Source organism: Hyposmocoma kahamanoa, unplaced genomic scaffold (genome assembly GCF_003589595.1).
Source record: "Hyposmocoma kahamanoa isolate Upper Pololo Valley unplaced genomic scaffold, ASM358959v1 98972, whole genome shotgun sequence".
Classification (NCBI taxonomy): domain Eukaryota; kingdom Metazoa; phylum Arthropoda; class Insecta; order Lepidoptera; family Cosmopterigidae; genus Hyposmocoma; species Hyposmocoma kahamanoa.
This window is the reverse complement of record NW_020655740.1, coordinates 1,501,125-1,519,834: the sequence shown is the minus strand read 5'-3', so window position 1 is coordinate 1,519,834 and position 18,710 is coordinate 1,501,125. Positions and strand designations below refer to the sequence as shown.

The 18,710-nt window shown below is 36.4% G+C and overlaps 1 protein-coding gene across 1 annotated transcript in view; it reads left to right on the top strand.

Moving 5' to 3' along the window:
- The first annotated feature begins 5,270 nt into the window (after window positions 1-5,270).
- Window positions 5,271-18,710, top strand: part of LOC113238957 — a 47,800-nt gene continuing 34,360 nt past the window's right edge. Inside the window, exons 1-2 of the mRNA XM_026475817.1 lie at window positions 5,271-5,510; window positions 5,909-5,994. Coding sequence (XP_026331602.1) covers window positions 5,271-5,510; window positions 5,909-5,994 — 326 coding nt within the window. The remainder of the gene's footprint in view (window positions 5,511-5,908; window positions 5,995-18,710) is intronic.

Genomic DNA, 18,710 nt, shown 5'->3' with positions numbered 1-18,710 from the left:
TATTATCGTTCCGTACTCAATTTGCCCATAACTTTCTTATTTTTACACTGTTTGGACTGAAAGTTATGGCTAATTGTGATTATACCTTTACTATACTAGTTTACCTTTACATTATCTACTAATTTTAAGAACTATAACTTTTATAATCTGTTAATATTTTTAGATTAACTGTAACAAAAACACAAAATTTCGTAAATTTATGACAGTTTTCCTGAGATTCTACTGAGAGAGAAGGAAGTCTTTGACAATTTCACTACACAAATACTGCAATTCTTTAAGTACTTCGTTTCTACACAATTACCAGTAATTTTTATCTTAATACACCTATTATTCACAAAGTTATTGACGAAAAACTGTAACATCGAAAGTAAAAATTCCCTATTATATAATTCTAATAATTCTTGACTACTTAATATAGCCGTCCCTTTCTAAAACTTTTACCATCCCTTCCTAATTATTCTGGAACTTTCGATAACGGGATGTTTGTTTGTATTTTGTGGAGTGCGATTGGTCGATTAATATATAGTCTTATATTTCAAATTACGAAAGAAAGAGAGGACAATACCTTTCTTGCTTGTTTCATTGATAAAGTTAATACTAAGTGAGATAGCACGATTTGATACACTCTTATTCTATGAGAGTCTTTTGCTCATTTCACTTTAAACACTGCACTAGACACTTCACAGCGGGTCACGTTGCGAACATTCTCCCGCCGTACAGAACGTTTACGCTTCTGTATCCTCTGGTCTGGTGCTGTATTTTCTGTGTAGGTCGTCTCAGCACGCTGCCTTTTGTCTGCACGTCGACAAGTCGTATCAGGTTGTCACGACCTGGGTGCTTGTGCCTTGATTATGCCGCGTGGCCAGGTGTTGCGAGGTAAGGACGTCGCCTATCTTCACGGGTTTCCCATGACAGTGGGGCTCCCGCCGGTGTTGCAGTTCGGGTAGGCATTCCTTCATCCACCTCTCCCAGAAGATGTCTGCCAGGCGCTGCGCTTGGCGCCACTGGCACTGACTGGTCAGGTCCGAGTCAGTGAAGCTGCCGGGTGCTGTCACTAGGCCCGCCCCATCCAACAGGAAGTGGTTGGGGGCCAGGGCTTCCGGATGCTCTGGAGCTACTGACACGTGTGAGTGGCCTGCTGTTCACTGTATATTCGGCTTCACACAGCAATGTAGACAGTACCTCTTCTTTAGGGCTCATTTCTTTTAGAACACTGTAGAGAGCCGATTTCACTGTTTTCACTAGGCGCTCCCATATGCCAGCCATGAAGGGAGCAACAGGACAGGTGTAGTGCCACACTATCCCTCTCGAAGATGCTTTTTATTTAACGTAGGTACCTACGTTAAAAATAGTCTTTTAGAAGACTTTATATTCAGCTTACTCTAAATCAAAATGGAGGAGCTTATTTGATCTAGTAGTCGTAGTAGTAGATCTCTATTTCTTTAATTAATTCTCTAATTATATTTATTTAATTAATAATAACCGGATTCGAATGTTTATTGGTTTCTTGATTATTTCAGGATATTTTCTTCTTTAAATAATTGTTTTAATTGATTTTATTGCGGTGTTTTAAGAAAAATAATGTTTTCTACATAACGTACTTCCCCATACGCCTATGCCCAGCAGTGGACGTCTTTTGGGCTGAAATGATGATATTTCCCCATACAAAGTTATAGAAAAAACAAACTGTCAAATTGGCATACCAGCGACTTAAAAATTAGCATTAATAAAACTTAAAAATTAAACATACTTATTATAAAAAATGTGCATTAAAAGCGAGAGAAAAAATTAAATCTTTTCTCAACATTTGAGTAGAGTACAGTCAGACTTTTGAGCATAGAACTATAATAAAAAATAAACTTAAATTCAATAGCAAATATTACAATAATAAACAAGATAATAGTCTTGCTTGAGAAGTCAAGTTTTGTTATTAAACCAACGATTTTGGCTTATTAATGCTAAGATTTTAACAATTGAAATGTATAAAAGTAAAATACATTGCTTTTAATTTGAAGATCAATTCATCATTGTTTCATCCTTAGTTAATTCGGATAAACTTAAGAAACTAACTTTAAAACGATTGTGATAAATATTTAAAAATATTTACAAGTACATACCCTACCAAAACAGATTAGGTGTCAAGTAGCAGCGACAGAGCGTCGCGCGTCGCCGGTGCAGACTTGTCTCCAAACCTAGGTAAAGCCTGCATTCACGCTTAAGTGTTTAATTTTAATATGTTACTTACATAGCAATAACAGCTCGTATGATTGACGCTAATAAGAGTCAATATTCATTATTAAAATAACGCTGTTGTTAAATTTTGTTTTAAAAATATATGTGTATTTGCGGTGAAATAAGCTCCCTTACAATTCGAGGGCATATAACGGCCTGAGCCAAGCATTTTAAATTATTTTACATCGTGAAGTGTTCTTTTGCTGGTGGTCGTGAGAACCATCATGGAGTTAAGTATGTGCGTAACTTATTCATCTCGGCTCTTTGCGCGTATGGCAACATAGCAGTCAAGATATTTTTTTATTATTGTTATGATTAACACAAACTTTGTTTTGCTTTGTATGCCAGCGAGTTAATATTTTCTTGATTATTTTTGTATAAATGTTAGTACACCATTATAAAACCAATTAATTTCTGTTTCAGGTTTTCTAATCCCTTTGAATCGGATGCTGAAGTCCAGCCCTCAACTTCCCAAGTTCAGACGCATAAGAAAAAACCGAGCAAGCCTGCTAAAGCTTCGAAGCCCAAGTTATCTTCGAAGTCGAAATAACGCATTTTGAGAGCGACTCTGAATCGGAGACTGATCGTGCATCGACAGCGTTACTTCCAGTGGCGCCAGTTCCTAGAAAACAAAAGGCCCGTCTATTTTTAGATTCTGAGGTGAGTTATTATTAAATTTAAAAATTAGCGTTAACCTATACTATTAGAATTCCATTTTGTCTGTCTATTAATCGTAATGTGCAAAACGAACATTTATTTATTTATTATTACACAGTTTAACTTTCGTGTTTAAGCCATCATCGGAACGCTAGTAGAATGATAATTCATTCTCAAGACTAGCGTTCCGATGATATCAGTATATTATCAGTAAACTTCATCCTGTGAACAAAAAGCATTTCTTTTTGTTCACAGGATGAAGAGCCAGAACGCGAATCTGCGAGCAGCAACATTAAATAGTTATATTTCACGTCGAACAGGCTCGGAATACACTCACCAAAGCGATCCTGCTGCAAGAGGAGAATATTACATAGAAGTCAGAATATCAAACTTCAGCGAGCTGGAGGCAATTGAAACCAATCGCTGGCAGCATTCGTTGATCAGTTTCAAAAGTGCTGTCGATGAAAAGACGCCACCTTGGATTGCTCTCACCCAACTGGAATCAGCAGTCCGCGAAGATTACAAAACCGTGCAGCCCATTCTATATCCAGCCAAACGTTAAAACATACTGTTTGAAGGGACATTTACATTTTAAGTTTATATTACTTTCTATCTCATAGTGTCATATATTTTCAATATACGAGTATACTCATTTTATCAAGACACGTAGCCGGTATCTAATTTAATTAATTTAATTGTGTGTTTTTTTCAGAATCTACTTTGTACATAAAAAACAAAAACCTAACCTAAACCTAAACTAAGAAATCTATATTACAAAACAAACACACTGTTTGAATGGACATTTACATTTAACTTTATATTACTTTCTATCGCATAGTTCCATATTAAGAAAGTCGGCACTTTGAAACATACGGCCTCTATCAGCCACAATCAGCTTAGGAGTCCCAAATAAGGAAATAGTGTTCGTGACACAACGCTTCAACTGTGTCAAAAATGTCTTGCCGATACATAGGATACAGGAGGCAGAATTTGGAAAAGGCGTCATTGGCTATGAGAACATAGCGATAACCGTCTACCTCAGGCAGAGGTCCCAAAGTTTTCTCCCATGAATGAATAGGTGGCAGTAGTGGTGGTGGTGGTGCTCGGGCAAACTTTTTGTGAGAAATGCATATTAAGCAGTGCGCTACATATTTTTGGACAAATCCCCGCAACCCCGGAAACCAAAAGTGTTTTACTATTAAATCAATCGTTTTATCTCCTCCTGGATGGTCATACTCGTCATGAAAGACGCGAAGAAGGCTAAATCTATGGCCCTTTGGAATGTAGCAGAGGAGTCGAGAGGGTTCATCAGCAGGTGAGAATTTAAGTAACCAAGTAACCAGTTGCGTCCAATTGTCCGTCATTTAATTTTTTGAAAATTAAAAATCGTCTTACGTCCTTTCCGTGTTTTAAGCCCTAACCAATCAAAATCATTAAGTTATGGTAGTAGATAATAGAGCGTAAAGTTTGAATTGCACACAAGCTAAAACGTAGCGACCTCGGTACCCGATCTTACATACCGTCATGACGGTCATGACTGGGCATGACACATCTCTCCTTTTTTCCTATAACTATGAGTAAGACACAAGACATTTAGAGGGTGGAAAAAAATAAAGACACGATAACATAATGCGCTTTTATTTGAGCCAGTTATATAATATTTTTTGAGCTCTATTTTTATGTTCGTTGTTATTGAGAATCCGCCAGTTTCTTGACGTTATAATTAAAGCTGGGCAAAAGTGTAAGGATTGGAAATTAGTCTCTTTATAAGGATAATATCATTACCGCGAGACCACCCGGTCCCATATACGAGTACCTCAGGAACTTTTTTTGTTTCAACGTAATCGTAGTGATTTTCTATTATTTTTGTTGGCGTCTATTGATATTGTTACTGTCGTGGAAAGACTATGAAAAGTTCTTTGGTGTTTATCTATCTCTGTGCCATCGAGTATTTTTCCATCCTCTAAGAAGAGTATTTAATAAGAGTGCGCTCTGTGCTTTTCTGCCAACCTAACAATCCCTGTCAGTCGCTGACTGGTATTTTTCATAAGGGATAGAAAAAATAAAGGTTTTAAAAATTAATCTCAAATAATGCTTATTTTCTCATAAACTGAAATCCGAAGATTGGATTGGACATCGTTAAGTCGATAGAGTACAATTCAGAGTCTTAAAACCTAAAGATTAAAAAATCCATTCCATGTAGTCACATTCCGAAAAGTGAAAGCAAAGTGGGCTATTATTTGAGATAAATGATTAAATATTATATCATAATCAAAAGAAACAAATGTATAATGTTGAAGAAACATTAAGAATAACCAATAATGAAGGAAAAAGTAAATAAAAACGAAATGTGAAGTTCACTTGATACCTATTCAGTAAACATGGTCATCGACTACTGTTATTACGCTGATTATGTGTCGGCTGCCTTAGCGTGTTGGAAATACAGTCTGTTCGGTGAGCCAGTGTACTCGAGCGACCTAAGTTCCATAGATTGTGATGGTTCCGAGAAGCGCGTCTGTGCACACCGCGCGCCGACATGCGGCACTTTAGAATGCACATGTGACAAACAGTCTGATGCGGATATTGTCAAGGACGTTAGTAACGAAAGCGGTCCTGTCCGTGTACGTATCCACTACAATAGATAGTAGGTAAAATAATATTCCACTACAGCCTGCAACCCTAAATCAGGGTTGTGGCGTTTTTAATTATTACCATCATCATAGTTAACACAGTTCCTTACAGAATAGAATTTCAGGCCGTAGACAACCACGCGGGACTCGTGTTGGTTCGGAACGTCACGTGTCTTCCAAGGGTCCTGTGAAACTCCGACATCGATGTTTTACACCGGTCAGCCAAGTGACAATTAATGAACTAAACTGCATATGTATGTTTTCAAACACCAACGTTTCGGGCTCTTTTTCAGGACCCATGGGAAATTTGTATATAATCCAAAATACAACAGGCCCTCCATGTTGATGGAGTTAGGCTCCCTTTTCTATACCATTATGTTTAATTGTAGGCTGTAGCAGTTAAGACAGGGACAGCGACCGGAATTATGGTATTCACTCTGTGGCATGCCGCCGTCCTGGCCTTCTTCTACTTACGGTACGCACTTTTTTCGTTCATGATCTACTGATAATGATTAAACTTTGAATTGAATGTCTTACTATTATTTTAGATTACTACAAGGTTTACTACAAAGTTTTATTTGTACAAAGCCTCGCAGTACGACTGGCTACATCGACATTGCACGCCCCCTTTGGACGAAATTCGCAAAGATTTAGGAACAACTTGCGTTCAGAAGCATATTGTACTTTAGTAATGTTCGAATCGGGTTATAGCGTCACAAAGTTTGAAAAAAAACCACGACATTTTAACACGAAAATGATACCACTTCAATAAGAAATGTGAAAAATAAGCGATAAATGGAAACAACGTATTTCATCACTTTTTTCAGTTTGTGATGATAGAGGAACTAGAAGGACGTAATGTATGCAATCAAAAAAAGGAGAATGATGAAGTATAACAATAAGTTTATACCAAAAGAACCTGAGAGTGTTATTATGCAGGTGAGTTGAGTGGTGTGGCGCAAATGAAAGTGTACGGTGTAGGATAGATAATAGTAAGAGAGATAGGAGAAGTTCATCCTCCAAGGTTGGAGACCGAGGGCGGAGGAGCAGAACCGGAGCGCAGCGGGTTCGGCGCGGAGGCAGTGAGTAGAGTGGCTGCACCGACAGCGGCAGTAGTGCAGCAGTGGATTTTATCACTTTGTACTCGGAGGTGGAATTCCACTTTGTCTTGAGCGTCGGCTTCAGACACTCCTGCCGCTCCAAACTCGCTTGTTGAAGGTGAGGTACACAGTCCAGGTAGGAGGAGCGTAAACGTGAACACCAGGTTTAGCGTGAGGCAGTCGAGGAACTGGTCATCAGGCAGGCGCGTAAGCGCAGTAGTAGTTGTCAGAGCATTGATGTGCAATCTTTTAAATACTGACCGGTGTGACATTGAGAGTTATTCTTTGAAATTTACTTCGTTACCTAGCAGAACTCTCTTGTCTTGTCTCATGTTAAGTTGTGTTTTATTCACGTTATATATAATTTAATAAAAACCTTTATTAAAATATTGAAATCAGTTTTCTCATTTATTGATAGAGCCGAAAGAGCTCTATCAGGTTATGGGAACCAGCAGCTACTAAAATATTAAGTGAACAGATTTAGTACAAAGAATGTACGAACGTGATTATGTGATATGAATCATAGAGAGATTAATGGTGAGATTAAACAATACCTACAAAAAAATTCTCTAGTTAGAGAACTGAGTACTATGTCAGGTCTGGACTTTTTGGGATTGAGAAGCTACAAGGAAGTAGCAACTTTAACAGTTGGAAGTTTGATATTGAGTGCATATTATAGTCCACGATGATCTATGGCAATATGTTGAGAGTCCGCCCGCTGTTGATAATCCAGTTGCTAAGCGAGGTGATCAAAAAGCACGTACAACAATTTGCCTACTTATTAAGAAACCTTGTAAGGTACATGTACGCAAAGCAACAACGACGTATGAGATGTGGAAGAGTCTGAAAGCAGCATATGAGGGCAAAGGTATTAAGAACAGATGTAGGCTGCTATCGAGGCTGATATGTGTAAAGCTTAATATGTTCAATTCGATATCCGAGTATGTAACAGAGCTAATGAGAGTAGCTAATCAACTGTCAGACCTTGGGAAAGACATTGATGATGAATTGTTAGCGGCATTGTTGCTCCAGGGATTACCAGAGGAGTATATGCCTATGAGGTTGGCACTAGAGAATAGCAACATAGCATTAAGCACTAATTATATAAAAACAAAACTGCTTCAATTAGATAAGATCAAAGTTTGCGCAGGTTCGAGCACTCCAGGGCAGAGTTCGGCATTTACTACAGTGAAAAAGTACAGAAAACCTGTTCAGAGGAACAAACAAAACAAGATCGTGAAGTGTTTCATATGTGATGGACTACATAATGCTTACGACTGCCCGCAGAATCCACGTCAATCCAAGACGAGTCGTATGGCAACGGCACTGACTTCTGTTCAAGAACAGAACAATGAATATGAATGGATTTTAGATTCCGAAGCATCAACACATGTGAGCTATAGGAGAGGTTGGTTGGATCATTTTATGAAAGTAGGAAGGAAGGTAGAAAGGTGTTGCGCCAGTGGAGGTAAAGTGTATGAAGAAGATTTTGGTACAATAAAGAATGGCATTACCCAAGGAGCACACTATATACGCCTTAAAACTGTTATATCTATAAACAGTCTATGTTATAGATTTAGATAATAGTTCTCTATAAATGGTTTTTAAGAAAAAAGAAATTGTTCTTATAGACTTATTTCACTCGAGTTAAAATTTTAAAACCTTCTTAATACCAAACAACTTCATTAAGTGTATCTCTCTTAAGATTTACTGTTATAGTCCTTATTTTAAGTTCATCTGTAGAACAACTGATTATTTTTAGTAAAATTGTTCTATACACATCCAGTAAAGTCTATTAATACTCCAAAGTCTAGTGTTCTTAAGTTTATTCCAGATATATTTAATTTATAGACATTCAGTAGTGTTTGTATTTATTGACAAACACGTTATAGCGCGTCTTCATTAGATTTCATTTAAAAAAATACTACAATTAGGGTTTTTACTCTATTGGACGTTGTAAGAGTTCATACAAAATGGATAAAGAATATTAAAAGATCTGGTGGAGGTGGTGAACCTTGGTGGTCACATCATTCGATACAATAAGCGTTGCCAATGCCAATTGTTCAAAATCTCCAAAAATCACGGTTAAAATCCCCAAATTTGGGGAGAGCAAAGTTCATATTCCCCACAAATTCCCCACATCTCGAGTTTTGATTATTTATTAAAAAAACATCGCTTAAAAATATAATAAAGAATTAAGTAACTCAAAATGTAATAATCTGTTACGTTTGCTGTGAATGTAAACAGAATGTAAAATGTAAAACTAATTATACGGTTAGATGACCTTCAATCGTTTATTTATTTTAATTAGATTCAACAATAATCTGTAATTAGTCTTTGAAAAAAAAATTTTTTTTCTTTACCTTACAAAATTAAATAAATTGATTATTTGTTGTGCATTTGGTGACACTACGTTAATGTTAGAAATAATCAATGAGTTTCGACCTATATTTAATATTTAAAGTTGACGAGTGGTAAGTTGTGGTGTGGAAGTACCAACTGCTCGGCTTTGTTTATCAATAGCTGATTGCGTTTTACTTCATACCGGGGTCCTGTATAACCGCTCACGCGATGCGCTCCTCCTATCGCAAAATGACGACTATTTGGTTTCGCAAAATAGAAAAGGATTCAGTTTAAATACAAGTTTTTATAAATAAAAATTATTATTCTGCATTGCTAAATAAATACCCTCCGTACTACCAACAAAAACATCTCAAATAAAATGCAGTAATACACCGCAAATCCTGCACTTAAAAAGCACTAATGGAATTTTTGGTGTACTTGGATAAATATGATAATATTCCGTTTGGGTGGTTCAAACGTTTACCATGAAATTACTCCTTAAAGTATAGTTTATAAATATTTATATACAGGGTAAACTTGTAAAACGCTACTTACGGTATGTTTTCAATAAATTAACACCGAAATCACCAGACCAAGCAATAACACACACGATTGTCGTGACGTATTTTTGAAGTTGTTTATTTTTTTAAATGGCAGACCAAGGCATTAACAACGTTATGATTTGCTAGAGTAGTTACCGAAATAGCAAATAATATTAGTTCTTTTACCTGTTATAACTTCGATATCCGATAAATCGGTATAAAATCATCACCGGCACCTCTAGGTGTGGTATGCGTCTACGGCTGCATGTATCGCGTGAGCGGCTAAGCGGGAGAAAGAATCGCGAACGCAACACGCACCGACTGTTAATTTTACAATTCAAAACCAAGTGCTCTAATAATAATTCTATTTAAGCTGTTCTTCTATTTAAGTTAATAATACGAGGGATGTGCGATGTTGAAAAACACGTCGATATAGTCCATCCATTTGTAGACAATCATAAAAGCTTCTCAGGAGTGAATATTCTTCTACAAGATCAACTACACTAAAGCAAGTATAAATAATCTTTTCGTATTCTAAAATTTTTCCATAGATAAAGCTATAGACAAAATGCTCCCTACAGTGTTTTGAAAAAAGCACCATTTTTATTTTTAAAGAATGGCTGAAGTAGCCGAGAAAATTTTCTTTTATTTTTAAAAAGTAAGTCTAAGTTGAAATTAGCTTGAAGAAGCCTAGAACTTCTTGGAAATGGTTTGTTTTGTGAGTTATTTTGTATATTTAAGCTTTCTATAAATATTTAAAATCGAAAATCGATAACTGTATTTTCATTAAGTTTATATTTTATACATAAATATCATTGACCTACCAAAGCTCAATGATAAATATTTAAAATTTGGCGAGCGCATTACTTTTATGACAGGTTTTACATCACTTTTCACAATGTATTTAAAGTCGCACGTCAATTCGCGCTTTCCAAACGATTAAACATTGCTCCAAAAGGTCAGAAATATTATATCTAATTTCACCATGTTGCATTTTGATAGTTTATATTTTGTAAGCCATTAAACTTAAAATCTATTAGTAATAGGGGTTAAAGTATGAAATTGCCGATTTGTACTGAAAATCTAAATTGTTTATTTTTTAAATTTTTAACAAATTTATTTAATCAAAATAGTTGCCATTATTATCTATACATTGCTGCCATCTAATGGGAAGGTTATTAATGCCTTTGCGATAGAACTCCGACGATCTAGACTGCACAAACTGTATGAAAGCATTTTGTACTGCCTCCTGGGAAGAAAACTTCTTGTCACGTAGATAATTGTCCAAATCACGAAAAAAATGGTAGTCCGTTGGAGCAAGGTCTGGTGAATACGGAGGATGACGAATGGTTTCTAACTGCAGTTCCTGAAGGGTCAAAATGGTTTCTCGTGCTGTGTGAGGTCTCGCGTTGTCGTGGAGCAATAATGGTGAAGATCGATTCATGAGTCGGGGCTGTTTTACTGCTAGTTTTGTCAACATGGTTCGGAGTTCGGCACAATAGACATCAGCCGTTATTGCTTGACCAGATCGGAGAAAACTATAGTGAATAACACCATGCTGAGACCACCAAACAGTTACCATTACCTTTTTATTGGTAAGTTTTGCTTTAGGACACTGTTGTGGCATTTGACCTGGGGTCAGCCATTGCATTTTTCTTTTCCGGTTATCATAAAGAATCCACTTTTCATCACATGTTACAATTCGATCCAATATTCCTTCATTTCTGTACCGGTTCAACAAGGCAACACAAGTTTCAACACGCGTTTCTTTCTGCATATCAGTCAAATCATGAGGCACCCATTTTTCGTATTTTTTTATTTTATTGATTTGACGCAAGTGAGTCAATATTGTGGGTAAGGTAACGTTAAACCATGCCGCTAATTCCTGGGTAGTTTGACTAGGATCGGCTTCCACTATCTCTCTTAATTCATCGTTATTCACCTGTGTGGGCGGTCTTCCTCGTGACTCGTTCTTTAAGTCGAAATTTCCATCACGAAAGCGTTTAAACCAAAATCGCACGGTGCGTTCATTAGTAGACCCCTCTCCAAACGCAGCATTGATATTGCGGGCTGTTTCTGCCGCGTTAGTTCCGCGTCGGAACTCGTATTCAAAAATCACTCGAATTTTCGCAGTATCCATCTTTCTTGTCTAAATTGAATAACAAAAACAATTGAAAGTCGATATTCAAATGTTTCAAATTTAAAAAAAAAAAACACAGAAACCATTTGAAAAAAGTTTCATTCGAAAACCTCAAACCATGAAGATTCTATGAAAATTCAAAGAACCTATTGCAATAAAACGGCAATTTCATACTTTAACCCCTAATATTAAGTGAATTGCGTCTTATGTTTGTAACGCTTTAGTTATTTTGGTTTTAAAATAGCATTACTAAGAAAACTATCATAGACTATAAATTGTCTAAAATCTGTCTACAAGACTAAATAAAAAGTGTGGTATTTTAGCACTCTAGAAGGGTTACTTGAGAAAAAAGATAAGAATCACTCTTAACACTACCTACAGATTGTTTCTCAAAGCACCATTGTGATCTACTAATAAAGTTGTGCCCACTTTTACTTTAAATTATCTAGAAACCTTCTTCGAGATATCTTGAGGGTGTTTGAGCTGTTAAAATATTCAATCGAATTAAATTCTATTAGATATCTTATAGTATATATTTAGGTATGGGTGTGCTGCTTGGGTAATGTGAGTACTGTATGTACCAGATCTTGCTTCTGAGCTATTGAGTGTAAGCTGTATTGTGAATACAAAAGATAAAGTTGTTGTGTTCTTTAAAAAAGGATGTGAGATCTTGGATATGAGTGAGTGTACGATACAGAGTCAACCATGTGTGACAGGACTACTTGATAGGGGCGTTTACAAACTTAAATGCTTTTCACAGGCCATCAGAATGGCGACAGGATTAAGCAATGAGTAGGAGCTTTGGCATAAAAGGATGGCACACCTCACCTCACTTTACTTAGAGATAAACTACCTATTTGGGGTGAGTTTTCCTAATCTTTCTAGTGGACAACTGAACTGTGTAGCCCGTTTGAAGGGCAACCAAACTAGACAACCATTTGAACGCAATAAAGCTACGAGCTAAAGAGCTTCTAGAATTGGTACATTCTGATATTAGTAGACCAATGACTGATGTCTTTCGGAGGTTTTCGTTTTCATATTACATTTGTCCATGACTATGTGCGAAAAACTTTTGTTTATTTTCTCAAGGCGAAGAATGAGGCTTTTGAAAAAATAAAGGAGTTTAAGAAATTTGCAGAGACTCAAACCGGAAATAAGCTGAACGTGTTGAGGACTGATAATGGAGGCGAATACGTTAATACAAAAGTCTGTAAGTTCTTGAGAGCACATGGTATTAAGCGTCAACTTATGATTGCATACACACCGGAGCAGAACGGTGTTGCTGAGCGTGCCAATCACACCATCGCTGAAAAGGCCCGTTCTATGCTGCAGGACGCAGGACTTCTCATTTAATTTTGGGTGGAGGTGGTAAGCACCGCATTATGTTTTAAGAATAGAAGTCTTACCTTGGCAGTTAAAAAGATGACACCTGGAGACACATGGACCGGTCGGAGGACAGATCTAGGTCATCTTAGAGTATTTGGATGTAAATCATATATTCACATTCCGGATAAAAAGAGAACCAAATGGGATTCGAAAAGTAAAGAAACTGTTTTTGTTGGCTATTGCGAAGAATCGAAAGGATGTAGATTGATTAATCCAAAAAGGAGAGAACTTCATAGAGCATGTGATGTTATTTTTTTCGAAAATCAAATGTAACACGACCACACAAAACCAAAAGAGAAAATCGTACCAGTAACCATTACCTTAGGGAATGACGATATGCAATACGAACCGTTACAAAACAGAAAAAGTGTTTAGCGAGATCAGAAAAACTATGAAGTGTATCTTCAATCAAGATCATGTTGATGAAGTTACTGAAAGAGTAGGTGACGATTCAGATGACAACCATTGGTCTTCAATGGTTGTCGTCTGAAGAGGGAACATATGATTCGGAGACCACGTCTGAATGGTAGAACGGAGATACCCACAGAGAGAAAGAAAACCCACTCAATTTCCTGATTTTATCACCTACCAAGCAGTGAAAGAGATGATCCTAAGAATTATCGTAGCCTCTTGCGTTAGCAAGAGGCATTGTCACGAAGGGATGCAAAGCAATGGAGAGAGGCAATTCAGGAGAAGCTGGATTCTTTAAACAAAAATACAACGTGCGTTTTAGTAAAGCCTGAGGAAGCAACCAACATTGTTTATTCGAAATAAGTATTTCTAATCAAAAAGGAAGCGGGGAATAAAACCCGTTACAAGGCTCATTTGGTTGCACGAGATTTTAGCCAAAGAATGGGCATTGATTACGACGAGACGTTTGCTCCTGTTGTTGTGGTTGAGACATAGCCCGTTAAGAATGCTCATAGCTTTGGCGGCCAACCTAGGTCTAAAAATAGATTTCATGGGCGTTAAAACCGCGTTCTTAAATGGTGATCTAAATGAGAAAGTTTACATGCAGCTGCCATCGTGTTTACAGAAAAAGGAAAGGAAGGTCAAGTGTCCTTGTTAAAGAAATCTCTTTACGGATTGAAGCAAGCGCCACGTTCCTGGAACAAAAAAAGGTTGCATTAAAATCAATTAAGAGGGTTACATTGAAAAGCTTCTTCACAGGTTCAAGATGGAAAACTGCAAGGCAGTTAGTACAACAGCAGCTCCCGGACAACGATTTGAAAAAGGGAAAGAGTGTACAAGTTAAAACTTAGTCTACAGAAAGCTGATAGGCTCACTGATGCATATAGCTGTATGTTCAAGGCCAGATAAAGCACGTGCAGTAAACTTCATGAGTCAATTCTGCAATTGTTATAATGAAGTGCACTGCATCGCAGCTAAAAGGATCTTGAGATACTTAAAGGGTACCAAGAGCATGGAACTTATATAATCCAAAGACGTGTCTTGTAGAAATATTCAAGGTTTTGCAGATGCTGATTATGCTGGAAATATAATAGACAGAAGGTCATACTCCAGCAATGTGTTCAAGATGGCAAATGGAGCCATCTCTTGGTAGAGCACCAAGCAAAGATGTACACTGTTATCGACAGCTGAAGCCGAGTACATCAGCTTATCAGAAGCTTTTAGTAGCTTCTGATAAGCTGATGTATACGGCTTCAGCTAAGAGAAATAAGAAGCCATATTTCTACAGCGATTTCTGAATGAAATCACGGGCAAGGAGGAGTTGCCTATCACGATACATACAGATAGTCAACCTGCTAGGGCAATAGCCCTAAATCCGGTGCAACATCAGCAAACAAAACATATTGATGTTCGCTATAATTTTATTAGAGAAGCATTAGAAAAGGATACTATAAAACTCAAGTATTTAGAAACTAAGTGCACGGTTGCTGATGCTTTAACGAAAGCCGTGTTAAAGGGCAGGTATGAGTTTTGCCGTAGATAATTGGGTATGTACTGAGTGTTTTTTGATAGTATAAGGTAAGCCAAGTGTAAATAATTGAGGAGGAGTGTCAGAACATTAATGTGCAATCTTTTACATACTGACCGGTGTGACATTGAGAGTTATTCTTTGAAATTTACTTTGTTACCTAGTAGAACTCTCTTAAAGTCAAGTTGTGTTTTATTCACATTATATAGAATTTAATAAAAACCTTTATTAAAATATTAAAATCAATTTTCTCGTTTATTGATAAAGCCGGAGGAGCTCTATCAGCAGTAAGGCCAGGTGTAGGGCTTCGAAAAGGTGAGACTTCGTGTATTTAGCGAGAGAGAGCATCGAAATTGGAAAAGCCAATTTTGAATTTGAAATGAAGAGCCATAATGCGAGCAGCCAGGAGCTGAAACGTTTCTACTGCTATGATTGCATATCAAATGAGGAGTAATGATAATCTATGGAAGAATAGATTGTAGAGGGGTAACATATCTGTCAATCAATGTCAACATATAAAAATACTAAATACGAAATAAAAATGTTTATTAATGGAAATTGATGAAATAGTACGTAATTGGCATTGGAAAAACGAATAGCAAAATTCGGAGATACTATCAGTACGATAGAATACGCCAATGTCGGGAGATTGGACATGAAAAGTGAGTAAATTATCAGTGCGAGAAATAGCTTACAATAGCAAATTTAAGTAATTTAGACACTAATATTTTAGTAAATATTAGTTGGAACTCTTTCAGGAATCAGGAAAAGTGTTTACTAGAAAACGTATAAGGAGAGAGATGAAAATAACAGGGGTCCGTAGTTTTACACTACTACTTGTGTAAGATAACAATTGTAACTACTTAGGCTCAACTCACACTGGCGCAGAGTCGAAGCGTCGCGACGCATCATGTTTTTCGCCTATAACATATTCATCTCTATTTTCCCAATGTTAAGGTACAAATTTGTGATATGCAAATATCGACTCATCCGTAGAACAAAGGCCTATGTGCAAGACTGCTTATTCTCAGAACATTCTACATTTCGTTCGTTGTTCTTCGCTGTGGATGTCAGATCGACCGGTGTTCGATTTTATATGTCCGAAACGAAATAGGTTATAAAAATTATGAAAACAACTATAGATAAGCCTTATTTTAAATAACAAGTTTATGTATTTGCCTTATTTTCGTTGTATAATCACATCAGACTCTGTTCTTCGGATGAGTCGATATGGTGTCAAGCGTCGACGCGCGTCGTTACTTGAGCACGTGAGGCGACACACTGTAATCGCAGCGCAGTCAGGCGTTGTAGTTGCAAAACAGGACGCGACGCGACGCTTCGACTCTGCGCCCGTGTGAGTTGAGCCTTACAGTTCAAGTTTCTTCATCTGAAACTGATTCAATACTTTCCAAAGCAAATAATGAAACATATATTTAGGTATATATTATGTCTCTTCAAACATCCTAAACACATATCAGAAATATATTAACCCGCTAGTTGATAGAAGCACGCTTGAATGCGTATATGGGTGTTTAAATTTTATATAAATTCAAAAGCGGATGAAATGGGTTCCAAAGCTTTCTAGGTAGGTTTGTTATGCTCTCTTTCAGGCAATGCGCCCAACGTGTGATTGTATGTGTCCCGGTGTGTTCGGTTACGTACAGGTTTAAGAACACGTCAAGTTTGACACTTAAGATTTAAATCCAACTCTATTCCGCTTACGATAAGGACGGTCCAAAGTAAAAAGTGTCAAGCTTGACGTGCTCTTGAGTGTAAAAATCCATTAAAATTCAGCTTCATTAGAATGACAGATCGATAAAGTTAGGTAGACGTGTATTTGTAGCAGCATCCTACAAGTTATATTTGTTTCAACGTGACAAAACAACAATTGTTTTCCTTGTTTACTTTAGTACTCATTGACAACTTAACTTAGTGATCATTGAAATCTATATACAAATCATTGATAAATTACTTTTCCAATTAATTACAGTAAGATATTAATAGTTGACTATGACACAGTGAGATCGGAGTACCAGTATTTGACAGGACGTCATGTTAAGATTTCATAGTTATTTAAACGCATTAATCACTTGATAACAAATTTAAAAAATAAGAAAAACCATAATCAATCGAGACGTTTTTATTAAAATTAATAAATATTTACTTACCTTTGTAGTCAAGGTAAATAAGTGCAAAAAATATACAAAATGATCGATGATGTATCAGAAAGGTGTAGTTATATTAAAGGACCCAAAATAATGCGTACCTAATCTTGAGTCTCTGTGCAAAATTTCAAATAAAAATGAGTTACTAAAATGTTTACATAAATTTAATGAAATTTTAAGTTAATAAAATTTTATACAGTAAAATAAGCCGCGGTATCCCACATTTTCTTGCACCTACCGCGATAGGAAATTCATCTTGATACTCCGCCTACCGCTTTCAATACGTCATCATCAGAATAAGGCGACAGCCTTAGTGGCATTTTTTCATTGAACAATACCCGTAACAAATAGTTGACACTAGTTGCGCCCTAGTGTTTGACACCTCAATATACAACTGTCAATTATTGGGTCCCTATCTTAGAGGATGGAAAAAAAATAAAAGAAAGGAGCTAACTACGGAATTAACGTGCATACCTAAACAAAAATTGAACGAACAAAGGCGGATTGCTCTAGTGTCGTACTATAATCTATCGATAAGTCATTATCTACATGCAAACATTTAATTAAAGTAGATCAGTATTCCATTTGTGAATATTTTAGGTTATATGGGAATATCCGGGAATGTCACATGAAATTTTGAATTTATTGTTTTGCGTTTACAAATACTCAAATGTTACGAAAAGTAAATTTGCACAGAAAAAATTTAATTTGAGAGTATATAAAAAAAGATAAAATTTGAAATATAAATCTGGAGATCTCCTATACATTTCCAACCTCAAGATTCATATTTTCATATAATTAATATCAGGGACTGATTTAAGTAAATCTTTAATACTTCCATTTAATTTTTGGATATAAATGAAAGTAATAATATTATCAATAATAATACGTTATGACTATAAATATGGTATAACAGGCGATGTAACAAGCGACAGTGTTAGTATAAACAAATAAGCATATATGAAATAGCATGCAAATGTCGGATTATACAATGACAATTGACTAACTATTGGATGAGCGCCTTTGATTTGTGCGAGGATAAAATCTACACTTCTCCGAAGTGAGACAATTAGTCACGAGCGACTGCGAGTGGTGACAAGCCACGTCCAACGAGCTCTAGACACGTTAGCGCTCGCCTTCACTCAGTCAGCTAGGCGAGAGACGCCGAACGATGGCAAGGCATATAGGCGGTCTATACGCTGGTACTGGCCATCACCCGGCAACGTTGGACCAACATGGTCATTATATTGCTGGCTTTATAAAATAAGAATATTTAGTAGTTAGAATTAATTGTCTGTGGGAAAAATCGGAAACGAGTGGATAATTTTGTTTTCACGAATTGAAAATATAAAATTATTTACCAATAAACTTAATGATGGAATTGCATTATCATGTAATCTAGTTATATTCAAAGTTTTGTTGAAATTTGCCTCTTCAAAGTGAAGCGAATAAATGAAGTGGTCTTTGATTCAATGTTTATATTCGGCACTCCTATGATTTCCAACTATTCTTTTTCTTTTTTGGTTTGTAGGTAAACTTGAAATAGTAAAAATAATAATAAAATAATAAAAACCTC